The following is a 27,058-nucleotide window of genomic DNA, read 5'->3' on the forward strand; positions in this document are numbered from 1 at the left end:
TGGAAGGCAAGCTCACAGAACAGGACAGCCGAGTGCTGAAGCGCGCAGCGCTTAAAAATCGTTTGTCCTCGGTTGCAACACTTACTACTGAGTTCGGTGCCATTGGACTCTGGAGCAGTGGAAATGCATTCTCTGGAGTGATGAATCACACTTCACCATCTGGCAGTCCGACGGACTAATCTGGGTTTAGCAGATGCCAGGAGAACGCTACCTGCCCCAATGCATAATGCCAACTGTAAAGTTTGGTGGAGGAGAAATAATGGTCTGGGGCTGTTTTTCATGGTTCGGGGTAGGCCCCTTAGTTCCAGTGAAGGGAAATCTTAACGCTATGGCATACAATGATGTTCTAGACGATTCTGTGCTTCCAACTTTGTGGCAACAGATTGGGGAAGGTCCTTTCCTGTTTCAGCATGACAATGCCCCCGTGCACAAAGCGAGGTCCATACAGAAACGGTTAGTCGAGATCTGTGTGGAACAACTTGACTGGCCTGTACAGAGCCCTAACCTCAACCCCATCGAACACCTTTGGGATGAATTGGAACGGCGACTGCGAGCCAGGCCTAATCGCCCAACATCAGTGCCCGACCTCACTAATGCTCTTGTGGCTGAATGGAAGCAAGTCCCTGCAGCAATGTTCCAACATCTAGTGGAAAGCCTTCCCAGAAGAGTGGAGGCTGTTATAGCAGCAAAGAGGGGACCAACTCCATATTAATCCTCATGATTTTGGAATGAGATATTCACATACTTTTGCCATGTAGTGGATTTACATTACCAACAAATTAGAGCTCATGGTACGCGCCTTTTCCTTTTTCATAAAAAACAGTAATAATGTAAAATGAAGACAATTATCATTATTCTTAGTATGTACCATATTTTATAGATGTTTTTTTCCTTCCATTGTTAAAGCTCTTATTGGGATGTTGGTCTTCAGCATTTTGTTCAACAGTACTTCATTGTGACCGAAGGGTCTTTCCCCGTGCCTGGAATCTTTAGTCCCTAACAACTCTGCATTTTTAACAAAGGGGCAAATGAGTGAATGGACAGAGACAGATGCAGAGTACCCTCCTCATAATGTATGGACTACCCTTTAATCTCACAGGCTTAAATGGAAAACACTGTTTGCTATGTAGCTGTTAATGTAGGGTGGTGGTTACTGATCCCATGTGATGTTGTATGGTCGGCACTTACGGCAGAGTGAGTCATTTGTGTATCTGAGGGAAAGTTATGTAGTTCTGTATCCGTCTGAATCTATCTGTACAGGCACGTTGCCTCTGAAAAACCTTGAATCTGTACAGTACATTTGGTCTGGTGATGTCATGTTTACATTAGTTTATTTGATCTCTCCTGGGAACTGGCTGTAGTACTTGTTTGTCTGGTAGATGTTTCAGACTCTTGCTTGTAGTGTGTTGGGGATTTCTGTTATCTTTGGACAACTGCCCTGGTTTACATATAGTATGTTGGCAATTATGGAAACCACAGGCTAATAAATAACGCTGATTGGCCATTACTCTGATTAAAGGAGGTACAAGATATTCTACATATGATGGTTTGCCAATGACATGAAGATTAAATAGTAGTCAAGTGAAAAGTACAGCTTGAAAAATAACATGCCAGCAGATGAGCTAGTTTGACTGCAAAAGGTAAATGGCATTGAGCTGTCTTTTCCTGAAGGTCCCCTTTACTCCCACAGTAATACTACTTAACAAGTATAGGGCAGACAGAGCTACAGCTATAGAGCTGAGGGAGTTAATAGAACCAGTCATTATTATGTCACCTTGTTGTAATATGCTTCCGCCCCTTCGCCAGCTCCCAAGCAAACACTCACACAGCTGTGCATATACATAAGTGTCTGTAGACGTGTCTTTCTCTCTCCAATGAAGGTTGCTGTTTATTTACGTAATATGAATATACAAATATGTGCCAAATCCAGTTCTTGTTCAGATCCATTCTGAATCCCATGTATAAAAAACCTTCTGTACAACACAGTATACAATATTGTTTCTCTCTGATAGTCCCTTGTAACTGGTGCCATTAAACTATTCAAATTTGAAATAAACATTGAATAAACATTTAAAAATGGGCTTCTTGTGGTTTATGGCTCTTCAATGCAAATTCACACCATTTTTTTGAAAGCTCTATATTATATAGTGCCATCTACAGGGAACATTACACATTCCATGCTTTTGGGTAAATGGAAGTACAGTATTAAGGACGTGGTTCAAAACAAAACAATCTCCCATGTTTACCTTTTCCAGATGAAAACAGTTTAAAGCAGTATCACATTTAGGGAGCCTTTATTAAAAGTGGAAAACGTCACGTCAGAATGGATAAGAAATACTGCTAAAGAAGCAAACAAACAGTGATAATCCAGTGGAAAAAGTTAAGACTATTGAAGATGCTGTACAGAAACACACATTGGTTAAAATGAAACAAGTAAATCATTTACAAGTAAATTGTAATCAAATTGAACCCCAGTCTCAAATCCTCTACTAACTAGGAGTTTCCTTGCTACTCCAAAATCCCTCTGTTAGACTCCAGGTATGGCCAGGAGTTATACTCCTACAGTACAGAGAAGGCTGGTTTGAGGAATGGCCGGCTGTTTGTTTGTGGTGTGGGGAGGGCCATAAAGCCAGGCCTCCTCCCCACTGGGCCTGCTGGTGAAGGCCTTGAGCCCTGCCCTGCTGCTGACCCCCGGCCTTTAGATCCACCTCTGGAGTTGGACCCTGTCCACGACCCATTGTTGCTGTACTTCCTACACCAAGAGACAGGAGTGCAGAGAATGAAACGGGTAAATGTAGATGCCAGATAGTATTCTGAATCAAAGTCTGGCATGAAATAACTCAAATATACAGTTGCAAGTATATAGTATATCGCTAGTATTCATTTGAAAAAACACAACAAAAAAACACATGTACAGTTGAAGTCGTAAGTTTACATACACCTCAGCCAAACACATTTAAATTCAGTTTTTCACAATTACTGACATTTAATCATAGTAACAATTCCCTGTCTTAGGTCAGTTAGGATCACCACTTTATTTTAAGAATGTGAAATGTCAGAATAATCATAGAGTGATTCATTTCAGCTTTTATTTCTTTCATCACATTTCCAGTGGGTCAGAAGTTTACATACACTCAATCAGTATTTGGTAGCATTGCCTTTAAATTGTTTAACTTGGGTCAAACGTTTTGGGTAGCCGTCTACAAGCTTCCCACAATAAGTTGCGTCAATTTTGGCCCATTCCTCCTGACAGACCTGGTGTAACTGAGTCAGGTTTGTAGGCCTCCTTGCTCGCACATGCTTTTTCAGTTCTGCACACACATTTTCTATAGGATTGAGGTCAGGGCTTTGTGATGGCCACTCCAATACCTTGACTTTGTTGTCCTTAAGCCATTTTGCCACAACTTTGGAAGTATGCTTGGGGTCATTGTCCATTTGGAAGACCCATTTGCGACCAAGCTTCAACTTCCTGACTGATGTCTTGAGATGTTGCTTCAATATATCCACATAATTTCTCCCTCATGATGCCATCTATTTTGTGAAGTGCACCAGTCCCTCCTGCAGCAAAGCACCCCCACAACATGATGCTGCCACACCCGTGCTTCACGGTTGGGATGGTGTTCTTCGGCTTGCAAGCCTCCCCCTTTTTCCTCCAAACATAACGCTGGTCATTATGGCCAAACAGTTCTATTTTTGTTTCATCAGACCAAAGGACATTTCTCCAAAAAAGTACGATCTGTCCCCATGTGCAGTTGCAAACCGTAGTCTGGCTTTTTTATGGCGGTTTTGGAACAGTGGCTTCTTCCTTGCTGAGCAGCCTTTCAGGTCATGTCGATATAGGAATCGTTTTACTGTGGATATAGATACTTTTGTACCAGTTTCCTCCAGCATCGTCACTAGGTTCTTTGCTGTTGTTCTGGGAATGATTTGCACTTTTCGCACCAAAGTACGTTCATCTCTAGGAGACAGAACGCGTCTCCTTCCTGAGCGGTATGACGGCTGCGTGGTCCCATGGTGTTTATACTTGCGTACTATTGTTTGTACAGATGAACGTGGTACCTTCAGGCATTTGGAAATTGCTCCCAAGGATGAACCAGACTTGTGGAGGTTTACATTGTTTTTTCTGAGTTATTGGCTGATTTATTTTGATTTTCCCATGATGTCAAGCAAAGAGGCACTGAGTTTGAAAGTAGGCCTTGAAATACATCCACAGGTACACCTCCAATTGACTCAGGCTAATTGACAATCTATCAGAAGCTTCTAAAGCCATGACATAATTTTCTGGAATTTTCCAAGCTGTTTAAAGGCACAGTCAATTTAGTGTATGTAAACTTCTGACCCACTGGAATTGTGATACAGTGAATTATATGTGAAATAATCTGACTGTAAACAATTGTTGGAAAAATGACTTGTGTCATGCACAAAGTAGATCTCCTAACCGACTTGCCAAAACTATAGTTTGTTAACAAGAAATTTGTGGTGGTTGAAAAATGAGTTTTAATTGACTCCAACCTAAGTATGTAAACTTCTGACTTCAACTGTGTGTGTGTGTGTATATATATATTTATTTATCACACACACACACAGTACCAGTCAAAGTTTGGACACACCTACTCCTTCAAGGGTTTTCTTTATTTTTACTATTTTCTACATGGTAGAATAATAGTGAAGACATCAAAACTGAAATAACACATGGAATCATGTAGTAACCAAAAAAAGTGTTAAACAAATCAACATATATTTTAGTAGCCACCCTTTGCCTTGATGACAGCTTTGCACACTCTTGGCATTCTCATGGGGACCGCCACTGGAAAGGAAGACCCAGAGTTACTTTTGCTGCAGAGGATAAGTTCATTGGAGTTACCAGTCTCAGAAATTGCAGGCCAAATAAATGCTTGAGAGTTCAAGTAAAAGACACATCTCAACATCAACTGTTCGGAGGAGACTGCGTGAAATCAGGCCTTCATGGTCTTTGCTGCAAAGAAACCACTACAAAAGGACACCAATAAAAGAAAAGACTTGCTTGGGCCAAGAAACACGGGCAATGGACATTAGACCGGTAGAAATCTGTCCTTTGGTCTGATGAGTCCAAATGTGAGATGTTTGGTTCCAACTGTTAAGTACATGTATTAAGTATCCCCATCACGGCACCATCACTCTTATTAGTATGCCTGCGCGGGGTTGCCATTACCGGAGTGCAATGGCAACCATGTATTGTGGAAATACGGTTTAGTAAACGTTGTTAAACTGGAACCTAGTTGTGTCATTTTAAGTTAACACCAGTAGGTGAAAGGATGATCTCCGCATGTGTGGTTCCCACCATGAAGCATGGGGGAGGAGGTGTGATGGTGCTTTGCTGGTGACGCTGTCTGATTTATTTAGAATTCAAGGCACTCTTAACCAGCATGGCTACCACAGCCTTCTGCTGAAAGTGTGCAAAGCTATCATCAAGGCAAAGGGTGGCTACTTTGATGAATCCAGAATCTATTTTGATTTGTTTAACACTTTTTTGGTTACTAGATGATTCCATGTGTGTTATTTCATAGTTTTGATGTCATCTATATTATTCTACATACAATAGTAAAATAAGAAAATAGTACAATAAAGAAAAAGCCTTGAATGAGTAGGTGTGTCCAAACTTTTGACTGTTACTGTATAGATAAAATGTAATCCCTTTTTAGATGTAATTTTAAGGCAGCCCAATGTGAAGACTGTACTCATAAGCAGGTGTGTAAACTTTCACTCGTCACTGTATATGACTGCATATAAGATTTGACACATAACACTAACCCTTTAGAGTTGGAGTTTGTATATCCTTTTCTCTTTTTGGATTTCTTGAAGGCGGGGGCCTTTTTCCTCTTCGCTCCTCTGCCGTTGTTACTGTTGAAATAACTGGATGATCCAGCGTCGTCCTCATAACAGTCCTCCTCGTCGTCTCCGCGGCCTCGCCTTGTGTCTATCCATGCCATAGTGGAGCTTCCTTCAGTGGTGTCAGACTGCTCCTCCACTGCAGAGGGGTTCAGTCAGACAGACACATGTTAACACAAACCAACTACACTACAGGTCAAACACAGCAGGGCACAGATATCACTGAGTAGGAACATGAACATATGAAATCCAGTTTTATCGAGTTGTGTAGGACATGCTTTCCCCAGTATGGTCACTCACCGGGTAGCTTCCACTCAGAGTATTTCTGCAGAAGCGCGATGACATCTGCTCCATACTTCTCCAGTTTGTCCTCCGTCACACCATCAATCGTCAGCAGCACATCCGGGTCGGCCGACAGAGTCTCTGGGAGAAGGAAGCAGTTTTACAACAACTCCTGGTTATTGGAAGTCTACCAATAAAATGTTAGGTAAACACTTGCTTGGTCTGGAAAAGGAATATGAACAGGAATGAAATACAATAAGTCTAAATAGTGGTGTATGCTCTCAGCACTCACCGGCTATCATCTTCAGGGTGGCAGTGGAGAAGATGTTGTAATAGTGAATGCCAAAGACTTTGCCCAGCCTCTTGCACAGATCAGTGAGCTCCTGCAGACACTTCTGGACCATCTCCTCGCTCTTGGAGACATCCTTGGCCACAGCAGTTTTGTGCTTCCTGATGTTGGAGGCACTCTCGGTCTCATAGAACTCCACCTAGGACAAGGAAAAATAACTGTTCCCATTTCTACTGCAGGGATCTCACAAACATAACTAATATGTGAAGCTAATAACGAATGACAGAACACGTTCACAACAGTTGTTGACGTATCGAATGAGAACTAAGTTTAAGTACCAGTATGATGTGTGTAAGCTCACCTGCATGTGTCCCCCGAGGACATTGATGGCTTTGGGTCCAGCAGAGATGTAAGCCACTGCCTGGCTGTTGGCTGTGATGTACAGGTCCTCCACCAGGAGGTGATCCAGCACCAGCTTCTTGAACAGACGGTCAGCATTGTGTTTGGAGTAAGCCTTTCCTATCGCAAACATCCCTGACTGGACACGAGCGGTTTTAGCACCTGTCAGAAAGCATTGTTGAGTTTCTCTCAGAAACACTAAACATACAGTAATTTTTAATCATTCAATTAAGTGGTGCTCTAATTTACTGGTTACCCAAGAAAATGTCCACCAGCATGTTCAGAGTGAGTCGGTTTTGGTTCGCAGATTTGCTGTATCTGGAGCCAACTTTTTCACAATTCTCCTGGACAAATCTCACAATCTTCTTCACATCTTCAGTCACGTTTCTTGCTTTGTATTGCTGAAAGCGAAAAATAATATAACCAGCTTGATTAAATAGAAACATTTAAAATTCAAACATGAAACATTATAACCACATAGCCGTAAAAATACTGCAGTGAAATAGAACAAGTGCTAACTATTATCAAGGGTTAACTCTTACATTGGGTCTGGCACAGTTGTCACAGATGACATCAGGGTGTTCCTTGCAGAAGCCTGGGTTGAACTTGTGCTCTCCAAAGTAAGCCAGCAGCTGTATCCTTCGGCAGTCCATCACGTTCTCACAGAAATGTACCATACTGTGCAGATTGTTCAAGTGAGTGGCTTTGGTATGGTGGTTTCCATCTTTGTCCACTGTGATCAAAACAGAGTGGACATTTTCTCAATATCACTTTCACACTTTGACATAAAGGATTTTAGACATTGTCCATGGAGCTTTCCATACCTCCATGGAAATGTTCCAATAAGTGATATATAACCCATACAAAATTGCAGACTATTATTTGTAAGTCTATATAGTCAAAATTCAGATCTGTACTGGTGAGGATTCTCTTGATGCGGATGACGTCAGAGTAGGAGTAGAAGAGGATGCAGTGAGAGATCTCTCCGTCCCTGCCTGCTCTGCCTGACTCCTGGTAGTAGCCCTCTACTGACTTGGGGAGACTGGCGTGGATCACATAGCGCACATCAGGCTTGTCGATGCCCATGCCGAAGGCTATGGTGGCACAGATGACCTGGAGTACAGGGATACAACATTAACCCTGGGTAATGATAGCTCAAGTAGTATGAAGGTGGTTAGTGACGTTAACGTGTAAACATCTGTTGAAATCACCTCACCTGGCAGCCATCCTGATTGATCCATTTGGTCTGCACATATTCTCTGTCTTTGTCATTGATGCCTGCATGGTAGGCTAGCGCTAGTATACCAGCTCTCTGAAGACTGTCAGCCATGTTGTCACAGTCATTACGGGACAGGCAGTACACAATGCCAGAGCCACCTACACACAAGGAGTAAAAACCAGTCATGATCCCAGTCCTCAAAACACTTCATTCCACTAGCATTAAAAACCTCTGACCAAGTGAGGGAGAACACTAACGTGGATAATTCTTCTTGATCCAGTCAATGCAGTCCTCATCTACCTTCTTGGGTTTCTTGGGTAACACAGCATATTTGAGGTTATTTCTGTTGAAGCTCATGGTAAACCTGAAAGAGAAATGACACCATGAGGAACATTCATACAAACAGCTGCTGTATGTTTGCATACGACAATACTACAACTGTACTGGTGTTTTTTCCCAGGTAAGGCACGTCTTAGAGCACATACACCTGAGGCTGGGTCATCTGCAGCTGGTTGAGGATGTCCTTCTGGACGCGGGGGGTGGCAGTGGCGGTCAGGGCCATGATCGGCACTTTGGGGAACTTCTGCCGCAGCTCGTACATCCGCTTATAGTCTGGCCGGAAGTCATGGCCCCACTGAGAGAAACAACAGGGCATCAGGTTCATCGTCTCCCTCTAACACCTAACATTAGACCAGATAAGGCATCACATATAGGAACCTACCTGACTGACACAGTGAGCCTCATCAATGACAAAGCGTGCTAGAAGACCTCTCTCATACAGGTTCTGAAGGGCACTGATCATCCTGCCACTCGCACACACCTGGAGGAAAACAGATTGAAAAACAGGTCTGAATATAGCATTTCCCATTAGAAGAGGTTGATAACAGCATTACTGGTTAAATTATTTAGTTCTCACCTTTTCAGGAGTTGCATAGAGCAATTTAATTATGGGGTCCTTCTTGGACAGCTGCAAGTAGATCCTGGCTGCTTCACTGTCAGTCTTCTCACCAGACAAACTTGTGGCGGGAATCTAAAAACAGGCAAGGACATTTAAAACACATTCCAAGCATAGGGTGGCAAGAATGTGTACATTTCATACTTCACACTGTGAGCAGTATGTAGAAAACTTACATCCAGAGTAGTGAGTTTCTGGACCTGGTCTACAATGAGTGATTTCAGTGGTGAGATGACCACAGTCACTCCTGCACACACACAGGCCGGCAGCTGGTAGCAAAGACTTTTACCCCCTCCTGAAAAACAGGAAATAACAAAACACATCCAGCACATTACATTATCTAATCAACATTTTCTGTTCATACCTACTAAATATTACATATCTGCAAAGTCAGTTTGAGATATTTGAATCAATGCATTAAAAGGCACTTGTTGTATACTACAATCGGCATTGATTCCCCACTCACCTGTTGGCATCAGGACAAATGTGTCTTCACCTAACAACGTAGCATTAATGGCTTCCAACTGATTGAATCGGAACTGATGGAGACCAAAGCGCTTGTGGAAAATCTTCATCATCTCTGGACAGTGGGGGAAGTTGAAGCCTCTGAAGCGATCGTGGGCAGGGTTTCTGTATGTGAGCTCTGCAAATTATGAGATAAACATGAGTCTGTCTGAGCTACAGACCAAGTAATCCATGTAAGAAAAACTAAAAAACATTTGTTTAGTAGAAGGAATAATCCAATCTCAAGGCTGCCCTATAATGAATGTACTTGCCAGGAGAGGTGATTTTAGGAGGCTTGGCCACAGGAGCTGGTGTAGCTGGTTTCTTCTGCCATGTTGATGTACTTGGTCCTCCCTCACACACCACTTTAGAGACAGAACTGGAGTCCTGCCTTGACGCTGAGGAGCTTGGGGGTTCAAAGTAATCAGGGATATCTGAATCATTGAAGTCATCTATGTCAAAGTCATCAATGAAGAAATCGTCTGGCTCCGTGACTGCTGGGGCTTGTGCCACAGAGGCTTGGGTACTGCTCTCCCCAGTCATTTGTACAGCAGCTGCCGGGCTCTTCGGTGAGAAGAAGAGATTTGACTGAGCCACATCACCAATTTGTTTTTTGAAGATACCGTAATTCGATGGAGAGTCACAATTACTTTGGCCTGTTGTGGATGCTTTCTTCTTGTCTCTAGTGAAAATAGGATTTTCCTGAGTGCTGGGTCTCCAAGAGATGCCTGGAGTCTGAACATTGATCATACAGTCAGAGTCCTCAAAAACACTACTGTCGTAGTCCACAGATATGACTGAGGACCTCCTGAAGGGAAGGGCTTTCATGGAAGAATCTCCTTTACCCTTGGGCAGGCAAGTGGTGGAAGACATGACACTTGGAGTAGCAAAGGAAAAAGTAGTCTTTTCACTGAATCTGGATTCCAAGACAGCGCTGTCTGGCTGTTGTGTCCCGAAAGATGTGTCACTGCTGCCAGTAGCAATTATCCTTTTCCTGATGGTAAAAAGGGTGATATGACTAACAGATTAATAGATGTCACAGTAAAACTACAGCTGAAACTTAATCTACAGCGGTTGTCCCATATAAAATAGTTCAGATTAAATGAATTACCTATGAGCCCGCTGCAGTAAGAGCTCTGTCCCACAGGACAGGCCTAATAGTTCATGATCAGGGATGGAATCCACCAGAGCACAGATGGACTCCATGATACTCAAGAGCTGATATTCAGACTTTGGATTGGTGACTAAAGGAACAAATAAAATGAGGAGTCAATACAAGAGAATTATATGCAATGTTCACTGGAATTATAAAAACAGACCAAAACATCTGGCTTAAACATAACCCATGTTATTCACCTTTTCTTTCTTTAAGAGGACCATCAGACACTCTTTGCAGGCTTGACACTGACCCTCTTGTTGATACAGGGCTGACGTCTTTACGGACTGCAGAGCCAGGTGTCTTCAATCTGTTGTGATCATAAACAACGCTTGCCAAGTAGATACAGTGCCTTCAGAAAGTATTCATACCCCTCGACTTATTCCACATTTTGCTGTGTTACAGCCTGAATTTAAAATGGATTAAATGGATTTTATTTTCTCACCCATCATCTACACACAATACCCCATGACAGTGAAAACAGGTTTTAGAAATGTTTGCTAATTTATATAAAAATTAAATACAGAAATATCATAAGTATTAATTTACTATGACTCCAAATTGAGCTCAGTTGCATCCAATTACCTTTGATCATCCTTGATGTCACTACAACTTGATTGGAGTCCACCTGTGGCCAATTCAATTGTTTGGACATTATTTCGAAAAAAACACACCTGTCTATATAAGGTCCCACAGTATCTCAGAGCAGAAACTATACCATGAAGTCCAAGGAACTGTCCGTAGCTCTCCAAGATAGAATTGTGATGAGGCATATATCTGAGGAAGGGTATAAAACTATTTCTAAAGTGGTGAAAGTTTCCAAGAGCACAGTGGTCTCCACTCTCCATCATTGGGAAATTAAATATGAAAGTACCCAGACTCTGCCGAGAGCTGGTTGTCTGACCAAAATGAGCAACCAGGCAAGAAGGACCTTGGTCAGGGAGGTGACCAAGAACCCAATGACCACACTGACAGAATTACAGAGTTCCTTGGCTGAGATGGGAGAATCTGCCAGAAGCACAACAGTCTCTACAGCACTTAACCAATCTGGGCTTTATGGGAGAGTGACCAGATGGAAGCCACTCCTGAGAAAAAGCAAATGACAGCACACCTGGAGTTTGCAAAAAGGCACATGAAAGAAAGAGCATAAGGCAAAAGATTGTGGTCTGATGAGACAAAAATAGAACTATTTGACCTGAATGCAAAGCACAATGTCTGGAGAAAACCAGGCACATCTCATCACCTGTCTAACACCATCCACACTGTGAAGCATGGTGTTTGCAGAATCATGCTATGTGGATGCTTTTCAGCAGCAGGGACTGGGAGACTTGTAAGGATAGAGCAATGAATGGAGCCAAATACAGGCAAATCCTTGAGAACCTGCTTCAGAGTACAAACCACCTCAGACTGGGGTGAAGATTTACATTCAAACAGGACAATGACCCCAAGCATACAGCCAAACCAATGCTGGAACTGCTTCAGAACAAGGATATGAAGGTTCTTGAGTGGCACAACCAAAGCCAAGACTTGAATCCCACTGAAAATCGGTGGAAAGACTTGAAGATTGCTGTTTACCACCACTCCCCATCTAACTTAACAGCGCTTGAGAAAATATGCAAGGAAGAATGGGAGAAGATCTCCAAATCCAGATGTGCAAATCGCCGCCAAAGGTGTTTCTACAAAGTTTTGACTCAGGGGTGTGAATACTTATGTAAATGAGATATCTGTATTTCATGTTCAATACATTTACAAAAATTTATAAAACATGTTTTCACATTGCCCAGGGATGCAAACTGGTGAGGGTCCAAAAAGGTGACACTTTTTTTGAGCACTAAAACATGCAAAAACATCCCTGCTAGGGGGAAATGCAGGTTAACCCTTGTGTTGTTTTAAGTGTCAAAAATGACCCGCCACTATGTTTAACAGCAGAGAAAACCACCCAAGTGATCTTTTTTTTCAACTTGAAATTTGATGACGTTTCTTGGAGTGACCCCAACATTAGAAAAAGTAAAACATCGCCTTTGTTCATATTTCCATGAAAACTGTACACCACCAGGGTACAAAGATTGTCTTAGGGTCATTTTTGACCCGGTAGTTCTAAAATCATTTACACACCACAAACACCAAAGACACACACAATAGGAAATTGAGATTATGCTACTGATTTAACTCACCATGGTTGGCACAGTTAAAAAGAACAAACCTGAGCTCCCCCCTGCACTCCTCACAACAAGGGGGAGAGAGGCCTTCTCATCAAAGTTTGCCTTCACCCCCACCACCACTCTAGTTTCTTACCTCCCAAAGAGGAACAAGAATGTGGTCCTCCTGAGCACACTGCACAAAACGGCTGAGATCAGTGATCGTGAGGACAGGAAGCCAGCCATCATCCTGGACTACAACCACAACAAAGGAGGCATGGACAACCTGGACAAGATGATTGGAACTTACAGCTGCAGGAGGATGACTGCCCGCTGGTCATCTTCCATATCACCATTGATGTGTCCTCATACAATGCCTTCATGATATGGAACAAGATCAACCTTACCTGGATGTCTGATAAGTGGAACAAAAGGAGGGTGTTCCTGGCGCAGCTGGGAAAGGCACTTGTAACCCCACACATTCAAAGAAGGGAGCACCTCCCCCGCACAGCAGCGCTTGCGAAAGCTGTTCAGGGGGCTGAATCTTGTCCTGATCCACCTGAGGCTGCAGCAGGCAAGAGGAGGAGATGCAAATTCTGCCCCCCAAAGAAGGACTGTAAAATAAATACTATTTCCTGCACATGTGAGAAATACATCTGGAAAGTCCATGCACACACACTTGCATACTGTCCTACATGTGCTAATTAGAGTTGATTGATTTATGTTCTTCATGTTTTAGTTTTGTATCTATTATCTTATTTTATTGTTGTTGTTTATACACCTTGTGGGTGGGGGCAATAGTTTAAAAAAATGGGAGAAGAATAGTATTTTGTAGTTGAATTCCTCATTGTACAGTATAAGAAAATATCACTATGTTGCCAAAAAAGTTCAAGACTTATTGTTTCCCTTCAATAAAATGCATTCAAAACTACTTTCTGCACATTTCTGCTACACAAGTGCTATCTCTTTCTAAAAAAAAAATATGTTTAGACCTATGCATTACCTTAAACAATAATAATACACCTCTACTTTAGTAAAGAAAACAATTATGACAGGTGTGTTGTAATAAAAATGAGTGGTGTCCACTGATTAAATGCAGTCTTTCTGCATTGTGAAGAGGGAAAACCCTGATGTTTGTGATGAATGACAGGTTGCTTCTTCATGCAAAATAGATTTGGGGTTTAAAATTCAATTAAGCTGCTTTATTTTAGGGGTTTAGTGAAGACGGGTCATTTTTGACCCTTAGGACAAGGGGAGTACACAGAATGTTAAGACTACACAAGGGTTAACTAATTAAACAACAAAGAATATGATCAGTCTGTGTGTAAAATAGAAAGTGGCTAATGTGAACCTAACACACAGCTAAAAAATGTAAAGAAAGCAATCCAATGTTATTTGTTGCCAAAACTTTACTGCAAATGACACAAGTCTTGAGAAAAAATAATACACTAATATTGCAGTTAGCCATGACAGCCTTTATAATAGAATGCTTGTGACCCCCCCCCCCCCCACACACGCAGAAATAGAATGCCTGTTAGAATGAAACAATGTTTGCTCTATTATAGAGGCCACTATAAGACATCGATCAAGTGCATAAGGCTACATGTGTGCAAAAATAACATTTACCAAGTAAAAACATTTAATAACCCCCCCTCACTCACACACAAGTGTTACTGTCAAGTTCAACACAAGAAAAGCAACATCTTTGGGCTAAACTGCACATTGTAACATTGTACACTTTCTGCCTGTGGACATCTGTTCTACAATGTGCCAGTAGAGCATGATACCTTTTGATGGCATAATTGACCTCATTCAGGCAGAGTACACCTCGCATACCCCTTTTTATCCACTGTACTGAAAAAGTGATAGAGAAAGTGTGTGGTGTTCCCTTCACCTCTAGTGGCATCCAGCTTAAGCCAGCTCCAGCTACAGTCGTGGCCAAAAGTTTTGAGAATGACGCAAATATTAATTTTCACAAACTCTGCTGCCTCAGTTTGTATGATGGCAATTTGCATATACTCCAGAACGTTATGAAGAGTGATCAGATGAATTGCAAAGTCCCTCTTTGCCATGTTTGCCATGCAAATGAACTGAATCCCAAAAAACATTTCCACTGCATTTCAGCCCTGCCACAAAAGGACCAGCTGACATCATGTCAGTGATTCTCTCGTTAACACAGGTGAGTGTTGGCGAGGACAAGGCTGGAGATCACTCTGTCATGCTGATTGAGTTCGAATAACAGACTGGAAGCTTCAAAAGGAGGGTGGTGCTTGGAATCATTGTTCTTCCCCTGTCAACCATGGTTTCCTGCAAGGAAACACGTGGTCATCATTGCTTTACACAAAAAGGGCTTCACAGGCAAGGATATTGCTGCCAGTAAGATTGCACCTAAATCAACCATTTATCAGATCATCAAGAACTTCAAGGAGAGCAGTTCAATTGTTGTGAAGAAGGCGTCAGGGCGCCCAAGAAAGTCCAGCAAGCGCCAGGACCGTCTTGTAAAGTTGATTGAGCTGCGGGATCGGGGCACCACCAGTACAGAGCTTGCTCAGGAATGGCAGCAGGCAGGTGTGAGTTCATCTGCACGCACGGTGAGGCGAAGACTTTTGGAGGATGGCCTGGTGTCAAGAAGGGCAGCAAAGAAGCCACTTCTCTCCGGGAAAAACATCAGGGACAGATTGATATTCTGCAAAAGGTACAGGGATTGGACTGCTGAGGACTGGGGTACAGTCATTTTCTCTGATGAATCCCCTTTCCGATTGTTTGGGGCATCCAGAAAAAAGCTTGTCCGGAGAAGACAAGGTGAGCGCTACCATCAGTCCTGTGTCATGCCAACAGTAAAGCATCCTGAGACCATTCATGTGTGGGGTTGCTTCTCAGCCAAGGGAGTGGGCTCACACACAATTTTGCCTTAGAACACAGCCATGAATAAAGAATGGTACCAACACAGCCTCCGAGAGCAACTTCTCCCAACCATCCAGGAACAGTTTGGTGACGAACAATGCCTTTTCCAGCATGATGGAGCACCTTGCCATAAGGCAAAAGTGATAACTAAGTGGATCGGGGAACAAAACATCGATATTTTGTGTCCATGGCCAGGAAACTCCCCAGACCTTAATCCCATTGGGAACTTGTGGTCAATCCTCAAGAGGCGGGTGGACAAACAAAAATCCACAAATTCTGACAAACTCCAAGCATTGATTATGCAAGAATGGGCTGCCATCAGTCAGGATGTGGCCGAGAAGTTAATTGACAGCATGCCAGGGCGGATTGCAGAGTTCTTGAAAAAGAAGGGTCAACACTGCAAATATTGACTCTTTGCATCAACTTCATGTAATTGTCAATAAAAGTATTTTACACCTATGAAATGCTTGTAATTATACTTCAGTATTCCATAGTAACATCTGACAAAAATATCTAAAGACACTGAAGCAGCAAACTTTGTGGAAATTAATATTTGTGTCATTCTCAAAACTTTTGGCCACGACTGTACACTTGTTTAACAAGCAGCGACTCATTTTCACCTAATTCTCTCATTCTGATTAACCACATACTGTAGAGGGAAAACATGAGTTCACAGATAGTAGTTAGCTAGTTAACATTTCACAGATTGCCAGGGTCCAGTAAGCAACTAACACATAATATATCTTGAGGATCGGCAAGGAGTCGTATAACGTTACCAGTTAACTTCTTACGGCTGAAATCCCGTTAACGGGATCAACTTGACAACAGCCAGTGAAAGTGCAGGGCGCCAAATTCAAACAGAAATCTCATAATTAAAATTACTCAAACATGCAAGTATTATACACCATTTTAAAGATAAACTTGTTAATCCCACCACAGTGTCCGATTTCAAAAAGGCTTTACAACGCAAGCATACCATGCGATTATGTTAGGTCAGTGCCTAGTCACAAAAAAACACAGCCATTTTCCAGCCAAAGAGAGGAGTCACAAAAAGCAGAAATAGAGATAAAATGAATCACTAACCTTTGATGATCTTCATCGATGGCACTCATAGGACTTCATGTTACACAAAACATGTATGTTTTGTTCGATAAAGCTCATATTTATATCCAAAAATCTCAGTTTACATTGGCGCGTTATGTTCAGTAATGTTTTGCCTCCAAAACATCAGGTGATTTTGCAGAGAGCCACATCAATTTACAGGAATACTCATCATAAACGTTGATGAAAGATACAAGTGTTATGCATAGAATTAAAGATATACTTCTCCTTAATGCAACCGCTGTGTCAGATTTCAAAAAAGCTTTACGGCAAAAGCACACCATGCGATAATCTGAGTACAGCGCTCAGACACAAAAACAAGCCATACAGGTACCCGCCATGTTGTGGAGTCAACAGAAGTCAGAAACAGCATTATAAATATTCACTTACCTTTGATGATCTTCATCGGCATGCACTCCCAGGAATCCCAGTTCCACAATAAATGTTTGTTTTGTTCGATAAAGTCCATAATTTATGTCCAAATACCTCCTTTTTGTTCACGCGTCTAGTCCAGTAATCCAAATGCACAAGGCGCGAGCACTAAGTCCAGATGAAAAGTCAAAAAAGTTTGTAGAAACAGTTCGTAGAAACATGTCAAACGATGTATAGAATCAATCTTTAGGATGTTTTTATCATAAATCTTCAATAAAGTTTCAACCGGACAATTCCTTTGTCTTTAGAAATGAAAAGGAACAGAGCTCACGCTCACAGCTGCGCGCGTGACTAAACTCAAGGCATTCTGCCAGACCCCTGATTCAAACAGCTTATTCGCTCCCCCTTCACAGTAGAAGCCTGAAACAACGTTCTAAAGACTGTTGACATCTAGTGGAAGCCTTAGGAAGTGCAATCGGACCAGAATTTACAATGTATATTGGATAGGCAATCACTTGAAAAACTACAAACCTCAGATTTCCCACTTCCTGGTTGGATTTTTCTCAAGTTTTCGCCTGCCATATGAGTTCTGTTATACTCACAGACATCATTCAAACAGTTTTAGAAACTTCAGGGTGCTTTCTATCCAAATCTACTAATAATATGCATATCTTAGCTTCTGGGCCTGAGTAGCAGGCAGTTTACTCTGGGCACGCTTTTCATCCAAACGTGAAAATAGCGCCCCCAGCCATAAGAAGTTAATACTATAGCAAATTGGTTAGGTTACTAACGTTAGCTCATCTGATGTTGTAACGTTAGCTTGCTAATGTTAGCTGTCTGACTTTTTAGCTAGCTAATTTTCACACCATAGCCTCAATTATTTGTTCAGTTAAGTTGGCTAATGTTGGTCAACATTTCTCTGGCTAGCTAACAGATAAGTATCTTGCTAGCTGGATCGAATTAACAATGATAACAATACTTGTTCAACCACACTTTCTCCCTCACCTCAAACTTTCCAAATGCAAATTGTTTTTTGGTTACAGCTCATGAAGTACGCTTCATCACCTTCTCACCCCCGTCTCCATGGTCAGGCTTCTGACCTACCTCTTCGCTATCGTTTAGGGGATGCGCTGCTGTAAGTTAACTGGCAAACTTTTGGATACAAACTGCCTTTCCACTCTCCTGCTGTCTTTCCAGCATGCACGAGTGCTGATGCTGTAAGTAGCACATTGGTTGTCTCTTCTCTCTTCAGCCACGTGCTGCATTCTGTTGTTATGTGAACGATTGGCAGAGCCTTGGACACAGCCAGTATTGCTCCAAATGCGCATCACTCATTCGCATACAACCAGTAGTCATCCAAAGCCCCTCCCCGAAAACTTCTCTAATCGGATCTACACGAATCATGTAGCTCACCTATTTTGATTCAAAACTGAGAATTTCCCCTGAAAGGTGACTAGTTTGCCTCCCTGATTACCATTATGGGGTATTGTGTGTAGATCAATGAGAAGAAAAATCTATTTCATCCATTTTGAATTCAGGCTGTAACAATAAAATGTGGAATAAGTCAAGGGGTATGAAAACTTTCTGAAGGTACTATATAGCTTGCTGTACAACATATAAAGACAATTGCATTCACACCATCAGTGCTCAAGTCATACTTCCATTAGACAGAAATGTAAAACATAATCATAGACTAAAATGCAACAGATGAATGTACACATGTACAGCAGAAACGTACCTTGTTTCCTTTGTAGAAGTAGAATGACTGAAATCCTCTGGACTTGGGGAAGGAGGGATGAAATCTAGGTCTCCATCTAGCTCGGACTTGTCATCAAGGTCTATGACATCTGTCTCATTCCATTTACTTTGATGATCTGCGGAAACATTTTGGGAGATGAGTTGATGTCTTTTCAATGTTGATATAATTATTTATCAACACCCTGCCAAGATGTTCATCCTTAAAATAAAACTCCACCCCAAAGCTATGTTTTGGTATCTGTTTCATTTGTCCATTGTTAATATAGTCCCAAAATGTTTTGCATGTCAGCAATCAAGTTTAAGATACAGCCGATATGGCGCAAAACGCAGCACCATATAATGCAAAATGCATCATACCAGCTGTATTTATGTATGTTGAAAGTTATACATCTTGAAAACGTGATTGCTGATATGCAAAACATTGTGGGACTAAATCAACAATACACTCATGAAACAGTTTTGGGGTGTAGTTTTCCTTTAAGTAGGTGACCTCCAGCTTACAATAAATGTGCAAATGGAAAATACTTGGACTTGAGACACTGATAATTGGACCTGAGCAAGGCTATATTTTAAGAGTACTATTCACCTGTCTTTTCAACTGGACCGGGTGCAGTGATGCTCTCATCTTCACTGTCACTCAGCACAGACTTGGCTTGAGAAGCAGAAGGTCGTCTTCTAACCATTTTAATGGGAGAATCCTCCACCTCCCAGTGCTCCCACTCTGCTGGATCCTGGATGGGATTGTCTCTTGGAGCAGTACTGGCAGACTCCGAAGCATCTTGTGAGTCCTCCATTGTGAGAGTACATTGTTCTGTCCCATCAAGACTACACTTATTTCTATGACAGCTGTTGGTCTTTGTATTCAGCGCTCGTAGAGGGACATCTTTGTCTGATCTATGTGTGTTAGTATCCAATTGCTCAACACTGGAAACAGGTGTCACCTTGACACTCCTACCTGAGATCCCTGGGCTTGGTAAAGTACTTTTTCCCTTGACAGGGGTTTCAAAGTCATCAAAATCATCCCATCCGTCCAGGGGAATACCAAAAGAGCTATCAAGTCCTGTGGGTTTGCTGCCATTGCTACCTGTGATCAAGCTATCAGATTTGGTCAAAGCAGGGGAGATCTTTGCAGCAGACACAGCTGGGATGGGTTTCCTCACTGAAAAGGGGTTTAATACAGGACTGATGGCTTCATACTTGCTTATGGGATTGACTGAGGAGAAGTTGATTTTGGAGAGAGGTCTTTCGGGCTTGGTTGAAAATGTCAAAGGAGGTTTAATTACTGCATTATCATGAGGAACATTGACACTCCTGTTTGTTAAACCATTTGAGCTGTTTACCTTAGTGGGAACTTCCACCTTGGTGATACCTGATGTGGACTTCTTTTTGAAACAAAATGTCCTGCAAAGAAAAGTGAAGTCATTATAGCTAACTTTTTACACGGAAAACTTGTAGCTCCAATGTCCTCAAAATTCTTACATTTTAGTAATTTAGCAGACGCTCTTATCCAGAAAATCCTTATCTGGAAAGCTACCTACTTTAGTCAGTATATTGTGAATATATCTCTGCTGGCTACTGACTTCTAGCTAGCTCTGGCCCAATTTTTTGGGGTGTATTTTATGCCAAGGCAGCAGCTACTCTTCCTGGGGTCCAATCACAATTACGCAGATACATAAAATAAAACAGTACATAACACATTATTACACACTAATCTACCATAACATATCAATAACACAAAATCAATAATACAACAGAACAATATTAAAGGAAAAATCCAGACCAAACCTCTCATTCCTTTAATTTACAGTGTTAAATAACACTAATGTGTGAGAACAATATTTTTTGTGAACAAATGTTTAATTTTGGCATTATAATAAGGTTGGTAGCAACACTAAAAATTGTTGTGGAAATAAGTTGCAGCTCAAGTCAACTACAAAATCCACAATGCAATGCTTTCTATGCGCTGGCTGGCAAGCTAGCAAGCAAAAGTAGCTACACAAAATAATACCAAAGACAATATCAGCATGTAAAGTTAGCAGTAAAAATCGCATAAACAAACTGCACTATCAATTTAGGAGTCTACAATCTCACCATGTCCAACCTGCAGATCAATGTGCCTCACAGAGTGGAGTCTGACATTCTCAATGGCAGATATACTTTTGAGGAGATGCCACGTCAAAGGTCACGCGGTGCATTCTGGGCAATTCTGGGACAAGGAGCGTTCTCCTTCAAGGAGTAAACGGGAGTCTATTGGGCGCCAGCTCAAAAATCCAACAGTAGCACCAAATTTGTCAACAAGAACAAAATTACATATCTTTTCAGATAACTTGCTATCTGTAATATCGTATAGCTTTGGAATCGTGAGATTATGTACTTTCGAGAAAAATAGGCACTTTTTCTACCTATACACTGAATTTTCTTCGAGGCAAGTAACACTGAAACGTGCATGAGCATCAGCTGTTCCAGACGACTGTGTGATCACGCTCTCCGTAGCCGATGTGAGTAAGACCTTTAAAAAGGTCAACATTCACAAGGCCGCAGAGCCAGACGGATTACCAGGACGTGTACTCCTACATGCGCTGACCAACAGATCCACAGATGATGATATAAAATGGCGCCGGAAGGAACGGCAGCAGTTTTACGGGCGCCCAACCAACTGTGTTATTATGTGTTTTTTTTCATGATATTTGTAAATTATTTTGTACATAATGTTTCTGCAACCATATCTTATGGCAGAAAAGAGCTTCTGGATATCAGGACAGCGATCACTCACCTCGGATTAGACAAAGATTTCTTCAACAACAAGCAGGACTCACACGATATTCTCCAAACAACCCACAGGGCAGACATCCCAGTTATTCGCAAGAGGAAGCGACGCAGGTACAGAGGACAAAGAGCCGGATGCCTGGTCAGGACCCGGAGAAGGCGACTGGGAAGCTGCCGTTACCGTCAATACTATTCGCCAACGTGCAATCATTGGACAATAAATTAGACGAGGTACGATCACGAATATCCTACCAACGGGACATCAAAAACTGTGATATCCTATGTTTCACGGAATCGTGGCTGAATGACAACATGGGTATTCAGCTAGCGGGATATACACTGCACCAGCAGGATAGAACAGCACACTCCTCCAGTAAGACGAGGGGGGGCGGTCTGTGCATATTTGTAAACAACAGCTGGTGCATGAAATCTAAGGAAGTCTCAAGATTTTGCACGCCTGAAGTAGAGTATATTGTGATAAATTGCAGGCCACACTACTTGCCGAGAGAGTTCTCAGCTATACTTTTCGTGGCTGTTTATTTACTACCACAAACAGATGCTGGCACTAAGACCGCACTCAGTCAGCTGTATAAGGAAATAAGCAAACCACTCACCCAGAGGCGGCGCTCCTAGTGGCCGGAGACTTTAATGCAGGGAAACTTAAATCAGTTCTACCAAATCTCTATTAACATGTTAAATGTGCAACCAGAGGAAAAAAATTCTAGATCACCTGTACTCCACACACAGAGACGCGTACAAAGCTCTCCCTTGCCCTCCATTTGGTAAATCCGACCACAACTCTATCCTCCTGATTCCTGCTTACAAGCAAAAATGAAAGCAGGAAGCACAGTGACTCGGTCTATAAAAAAATTATCAGATGAAGCAGATGCTAAACTACAGGACTGTTTTGCTATCACAGACTGGAACATGTTCCGGGATTCTTCCGATGACATTGAGGAATACACCACATCAGTCACTGGCTTTATCAATAAGTGCATTGAGAACGTCATCCCCACAGTGACTGTACGTACATACCCCAACCAGAAGCCATGGATTACAGGCAACATTCGCACTGAGCTAAAGGGTAGAGCTGCCGCTTTCAAGGTGCGGGACTCTAACCCGGAAGCTTACAAGAAATCCCGCTATGCCCTGCGACAAACCATCAAACAGGCAAAGCGTCAATACAGGGCTAAGATTGAATCATACTACACCGGCTCCGACGCTCGTCGGATGTGGCAGGGCTGGCAAACTATTACAGACTACAACGGGAAGCACAGCCGCGAGCTGCCCAGTGACACGAGCCTACCAGATGAGCTAAATCACTTCTATGCTCGCTTCGAGGCAAGCAACACTGAGGCATGCATGAGAGCATCAGCTGTTCCGGACGACTGTGTGATCACGCTCTCCGTAGCCGACGTGAGTAAGACCTTTAAACAGGTCAACATACACAAGGCTGCGGGGCCAGAAGGATTACCAGGACGTGTGCTCCGGGCATGTGCTGACCAACTGACAGGTGCCTTGACTGACATTTCCAACATGTCCCTGATTGAGTCTAATACCAACATGTTTCAAGCAGACCACCATAGTCCCTGTGCCCAAGAACACAAAGGCAACCTGCCTAAATGACTACAGACCCGTAGCACTCACGTCCGTAGCCATGAAGTGCTTTGAAAGGCTGGTCATGGCTCACATCAACACCATTATCCCAGAAACCCTAGACCCACTCCAATTTGCATACCGCCCAAACAGATCCACAGATGATGCAATCTCTATTGCACTCCACACTGCCCTTTCCCACCTGGACAAAAGGAACACCTATGTGAGAATGCTATTCATTGACTACAACTACAAGCATTCAACACCATAGTACCCTCAAAGCTCATCACTAAGCTAAGGAACCTGGGACTAAACACCTCCCTCTGCAACTGGATCCTGGACTTCCTGATGGGCCGCCCCCAGGTGGTGAGGGTAGGTAGCAACACATCTGCCACGCTGATCCTCAACATTTGAGCTCCCCAGGGGTGCGTGCTCAGTCCCCTCCTGTACTCCCTGTTCACCCACGACTGCATGGCCAGGCACAACTCCAAACCATCATTAACGTTGCAGACGACACAACAGTGGTTGTGATCACCGACAAGACAGCCTATAGGGAGGTCGTCAGAGACCTGGCTGTGTGGTGCCAGAATAACAACCTATCCCTAACGTAACCAATACTAAGGAGATGATTGTGGACTACAGGAAAAGGAGCACCGAGCACGCCCCCATTCTCTTCGACGGGGCTGTAGTGGAGCAGGTTGAGAGCTTCAAGTTCCTTGGTGTCCACAACACTAACAAACTAGAATGGTCCAAACACACCAAGACAGTCGTGAAGAGGGCACGACAAAGCCTATTCCCCCTCAGGAAACTAAAAAGTTTTGGCATGGGTCCTGAGATCCTCAAAAGGTTCTACAGCTGCAACATCGAGAGCATCCTGACCGGTTGCATCACTGCCTGGTATGGCAATTGCTCGGCCTCAGAGGGTAGTGCGTACGGCCCAGTACATCACTGGGGCCAAGCTTCCTGCCATCCAGGACCTCTACACCAGGCGGTGTCAGAGGAAGGCCCTAAAAATTGTCAAAGACTCCAGCCACCCTAGTCATAGACTGTTCTCTCTGCTACTGCACGGCAAGCGACACCGGAGCGCCAAGTCGAGGTCCAAAATGCTTCTTAACAGCTTCTACCCCCAAGCCATAGGACTCCTGAACAGCTAACCAAATGGCTACCCAGACTATTTGCATTGCCTGACGATTAGCTAAGCAAACCGCGTGACGCAGCATGACAACGTGAATGCGATTGGTTGACAGTCTGCTGGGTGGAGAGTTGTTCCTTCATTCATTGGATTCTCCTTTCTATAATATCTCTGGCAACAGCACCATGCAATGCACCCTGGACTAAAGAGGCAGACAAATAGGAAAAATGTGCTAGACCCTCTGTTAAATTAAATTTATTGAGGTAGAAATATCGCAAAAATATGATCAATGGCTCATTCAAGAGAAGACATCCTTCCGAGTTATGACATCGGCCAGTACTGAAATCTGACATGTATGATAGATGTTTTCGCAATCTAAAAGTCGTATTCCTATTAACTTCCAATGTAGTGAGAGCAACTATCACAGCGCCATGTCACACTGGCTGGATTTCTGCCTGCTTTAACGGCAATAACTCAGATACACATGAACATGAAATGACCAAGGGAATCAATAGTTACACCATTTAGATGCACACAAACAATGTAACATTCAAAATGAGTGAACCGTCCCTTTAAAATGTCTGTGTGTGTTTAGAGTGCGTGTTATCATGTGTGTGCCTTCACAGTCTGCACTTTTCCATAAGGTGTAGTTTTATCTGTTTGTTTTTTCATCTGATTTTACTCCTTGACTGAGTTACATTATGTAGAATAGAGTTCTATGCAGTCATGGCTCTATGTAGTACTGTGCGTTTCCCTTAGTCTGTTCTGTACTTGAGGGGTGTGAAGTGACTTCTGGTGGTATGTCTTTTGTGGTATGTATGGGTGTCTGAGCTGTCCGCTAGTCCCTTAAAACAGACAGCTCTGTGATTTCAACATGTCAATCAATACCTCGCACAAAGTGATGCAGTCAATCTTCCCTCTACATGCATTTTATTAAATGTTGGCTCTCCTTGTACATTTATGGGCCAGCCGTGCTGCTCTGTTATTGGCCAAATGTAATTTGTCCATGTCCCTCTTTGTGGCACTTGACATATGACTGGACAGTAGTCCAGGTGAGACAAAACTAGGGCCTGTAGTACTTGTTTTGTTCATAGCAATTTCAAGAAAGCAGCGCCTTATTATTGATAGACCTCTCCCTGTCTTAGCTACCGTTGCATCAATAGGGTTTGACCACGACAGCTTACCATCCAGGGTTACACCAAGCAGTTTAGTCTCCTCAACTCGCTCCATTTCCACATTAATCATTACAAGATTTAGTTGAGGTTTAGGTAAATTACTTGTCCCAACTAAAATGGTCTTAGTTAGAAATATGTAGGCAGTCTAACGTTGGAACCGACGCATGCGCATGGACCAGAGTTAATTTGACCGTACAAAAATAGTTCTCGTATTTTGGAACTATTTCCGTGTTCACGTACTGGTCGGAACTAGGAAACTTGTTAATGTCCACATATACAACTAGTTAACGTTACTGTAGCTTCTCGAAAATGTACGAGTTTCCTGGTTGCGACGAGCACGTGAACGCAGCATATTACGACAGCTTGCGCATAAATAGGATAGTCCATCAGCATTATAATATACATACATACTTTTTTTTTGTGAGTAACTAATGCAGCCGGTCACAGAACCAAATCGGTCCAACAGAGCGTTGAAGAAGGCCGCCCAGATCTCCCAGGACCAGAGCTAACAGTTAGCAACGTCATACAACTCCAGCTGGACAATCAAGATACTTACCCTGGTTTGGGTTTAGACAACGACAGTTTTCTCTGAGCAGCATTGCTATGTCTCTCGAGTTGTTCCTTCAAATTATTTTGAGGAAGACTGGACATCATCAGCTAGGCTAGCATCTCAACATTAGCATCATAATAACTGGCTAGTCTTGTTATTTCGCGAGCAACCACTTGTGCAGTCTGTGGATGTATTATTGTCGTGGTCTATAAAATAAAAAGTTGTCTACCTAGCTATAGCTAATTTACAAAAATAAATAAATTCAGCAACCAAAGGCAAAGAGGCTGTCTGTTAACGTGTTTTAGCGCCGTTTTGACTAAATGCTTTCCATTGGCTCAGAAACTGATTTCCTGTTACGGGCCTGGTCATCATGGGAAATGTAGTCAAAGATAGCTTTTCTATCTGGCTACATGCAGAAAGGAATATACAGTATTTAAGCAATACGGCCCGAGTGTGTGGTATATGGCCAATACAGACAAGAGGACTGGCCACCCCTCAGACCCTGGTTCCTCTCTAGGTTTCTTCCTAGGTTCTGGCCTTTCTAGGGAGTTTTTACTACCCACCGTGCCTCTAATCTGCATTGCTTGTAGTTTGTGGTTTTAGGCTGGGTCTCTGTATAGCACTTTGTGACATTGGCTGATGTAAAAAGGGCTTTATAAATACATTTGATTTATTGTTCTTAAGCATGACACAATGCGGAGTCCCTGGTTACAGCCCCTTAGCCATAGTATTTTGGCCATATACCACAAACCCCCAAAGTGCCTTACTGCTATTATAACCTAATTAACAATGTAATTAGAACAGTAAACAAGTAGTTTTGCATCATACCCATTTATTTAAGCAGTGCTTGACTTGGGCAGGTCACCGAAGCTGAGTACCGGCACCTTGCATTTT

The 27,058-nt window shown here is 42.6% G+C and overlaps 1 protein-coding gene across 1 annotated transcript; it reads right to left on the reverse strand.

Annotated features, from left to right (window-relative positions):
* Positions 1–1,599: 1,599 nt before the first annotated feature.
* blm (BLM RecQ like helicase) lies at positions 1,600–26,460 on the reverse strand. The gene is made up of 21 exons (XM_039017562.1): positions 26,171–26,460; positions 19,532–20,346; positions 18,926–19,061; positions 10,873–10,982; positions 10,628–10,760; positions 9,789–10,510; positions 9,479–9,655; positions 9,189–9,307; positions 8,974–9,087; positions 8,779–8,877; positions 8,543–8,691; positions 8,315–8,421; positions 8,055–8,215; positions 7,756–7,951; positions 7,381–7,571; positions 7,095–7,239; positions 6,801–7,000; positions 6,443–6,638; positions 6,169–6,291; positions 5,791–6,007; positions 1,600–2,752 (listed from the first exon to the last, which is right to left on the reverse strand). Exons 1-21 carry the CDS (start codon positions 26,266–26,268, stop codon positions 2,560–2,562), a joined length of 4,401 nt encoding a protein of 1,466 aa, XP_038873490.1. The 5' UTR covers positions 26,269–26,460; the 3' UTR covers positions 1,600–2,559.
* Positions 26,461–27,058: the final 598 nt, after the last annotated feature.

The sequence above is a fragment of the Salvelinus namaycush genome, chromosome 21 (genome assembly GCF_016432855.1).
Source record: "Salvelinus namaycush isolate Seneca chromosome 21, SaNama_1.0, whole genome shotgun sequence".
NCBI lineage: Eukaryota > Metazoa > Chordata > Actinopteri > Salmoniformes > Salmonidae > Salvelinus > Salvelinus namaycush.

Excerpts from the sequence above, each read along its gene's own strand:
- blm (XM_039017562.1), bottom strand. The coding sequence starts at position 26,268 with ATGATGTCCAGTCTTCCTCAAAATAATTTGAAGGAACAACTCGAGAGA. Across the intron at positions 8,422-8,542 it reads CAGATGACCCAGCCTCAGGT|GTTTACCATGAGCTTCAACA; the intron begins GTATGTGCTCTA and ends TTTCTCTTTCAG. Across the intron at positions 8,216-8,314 it reads GATCAAGAAGAATTATCCAC|GTGGCTCTGGCATTGTGTAC; the intron begins GTTAGTGTTCTC and ends CCTTGTGTGTAG.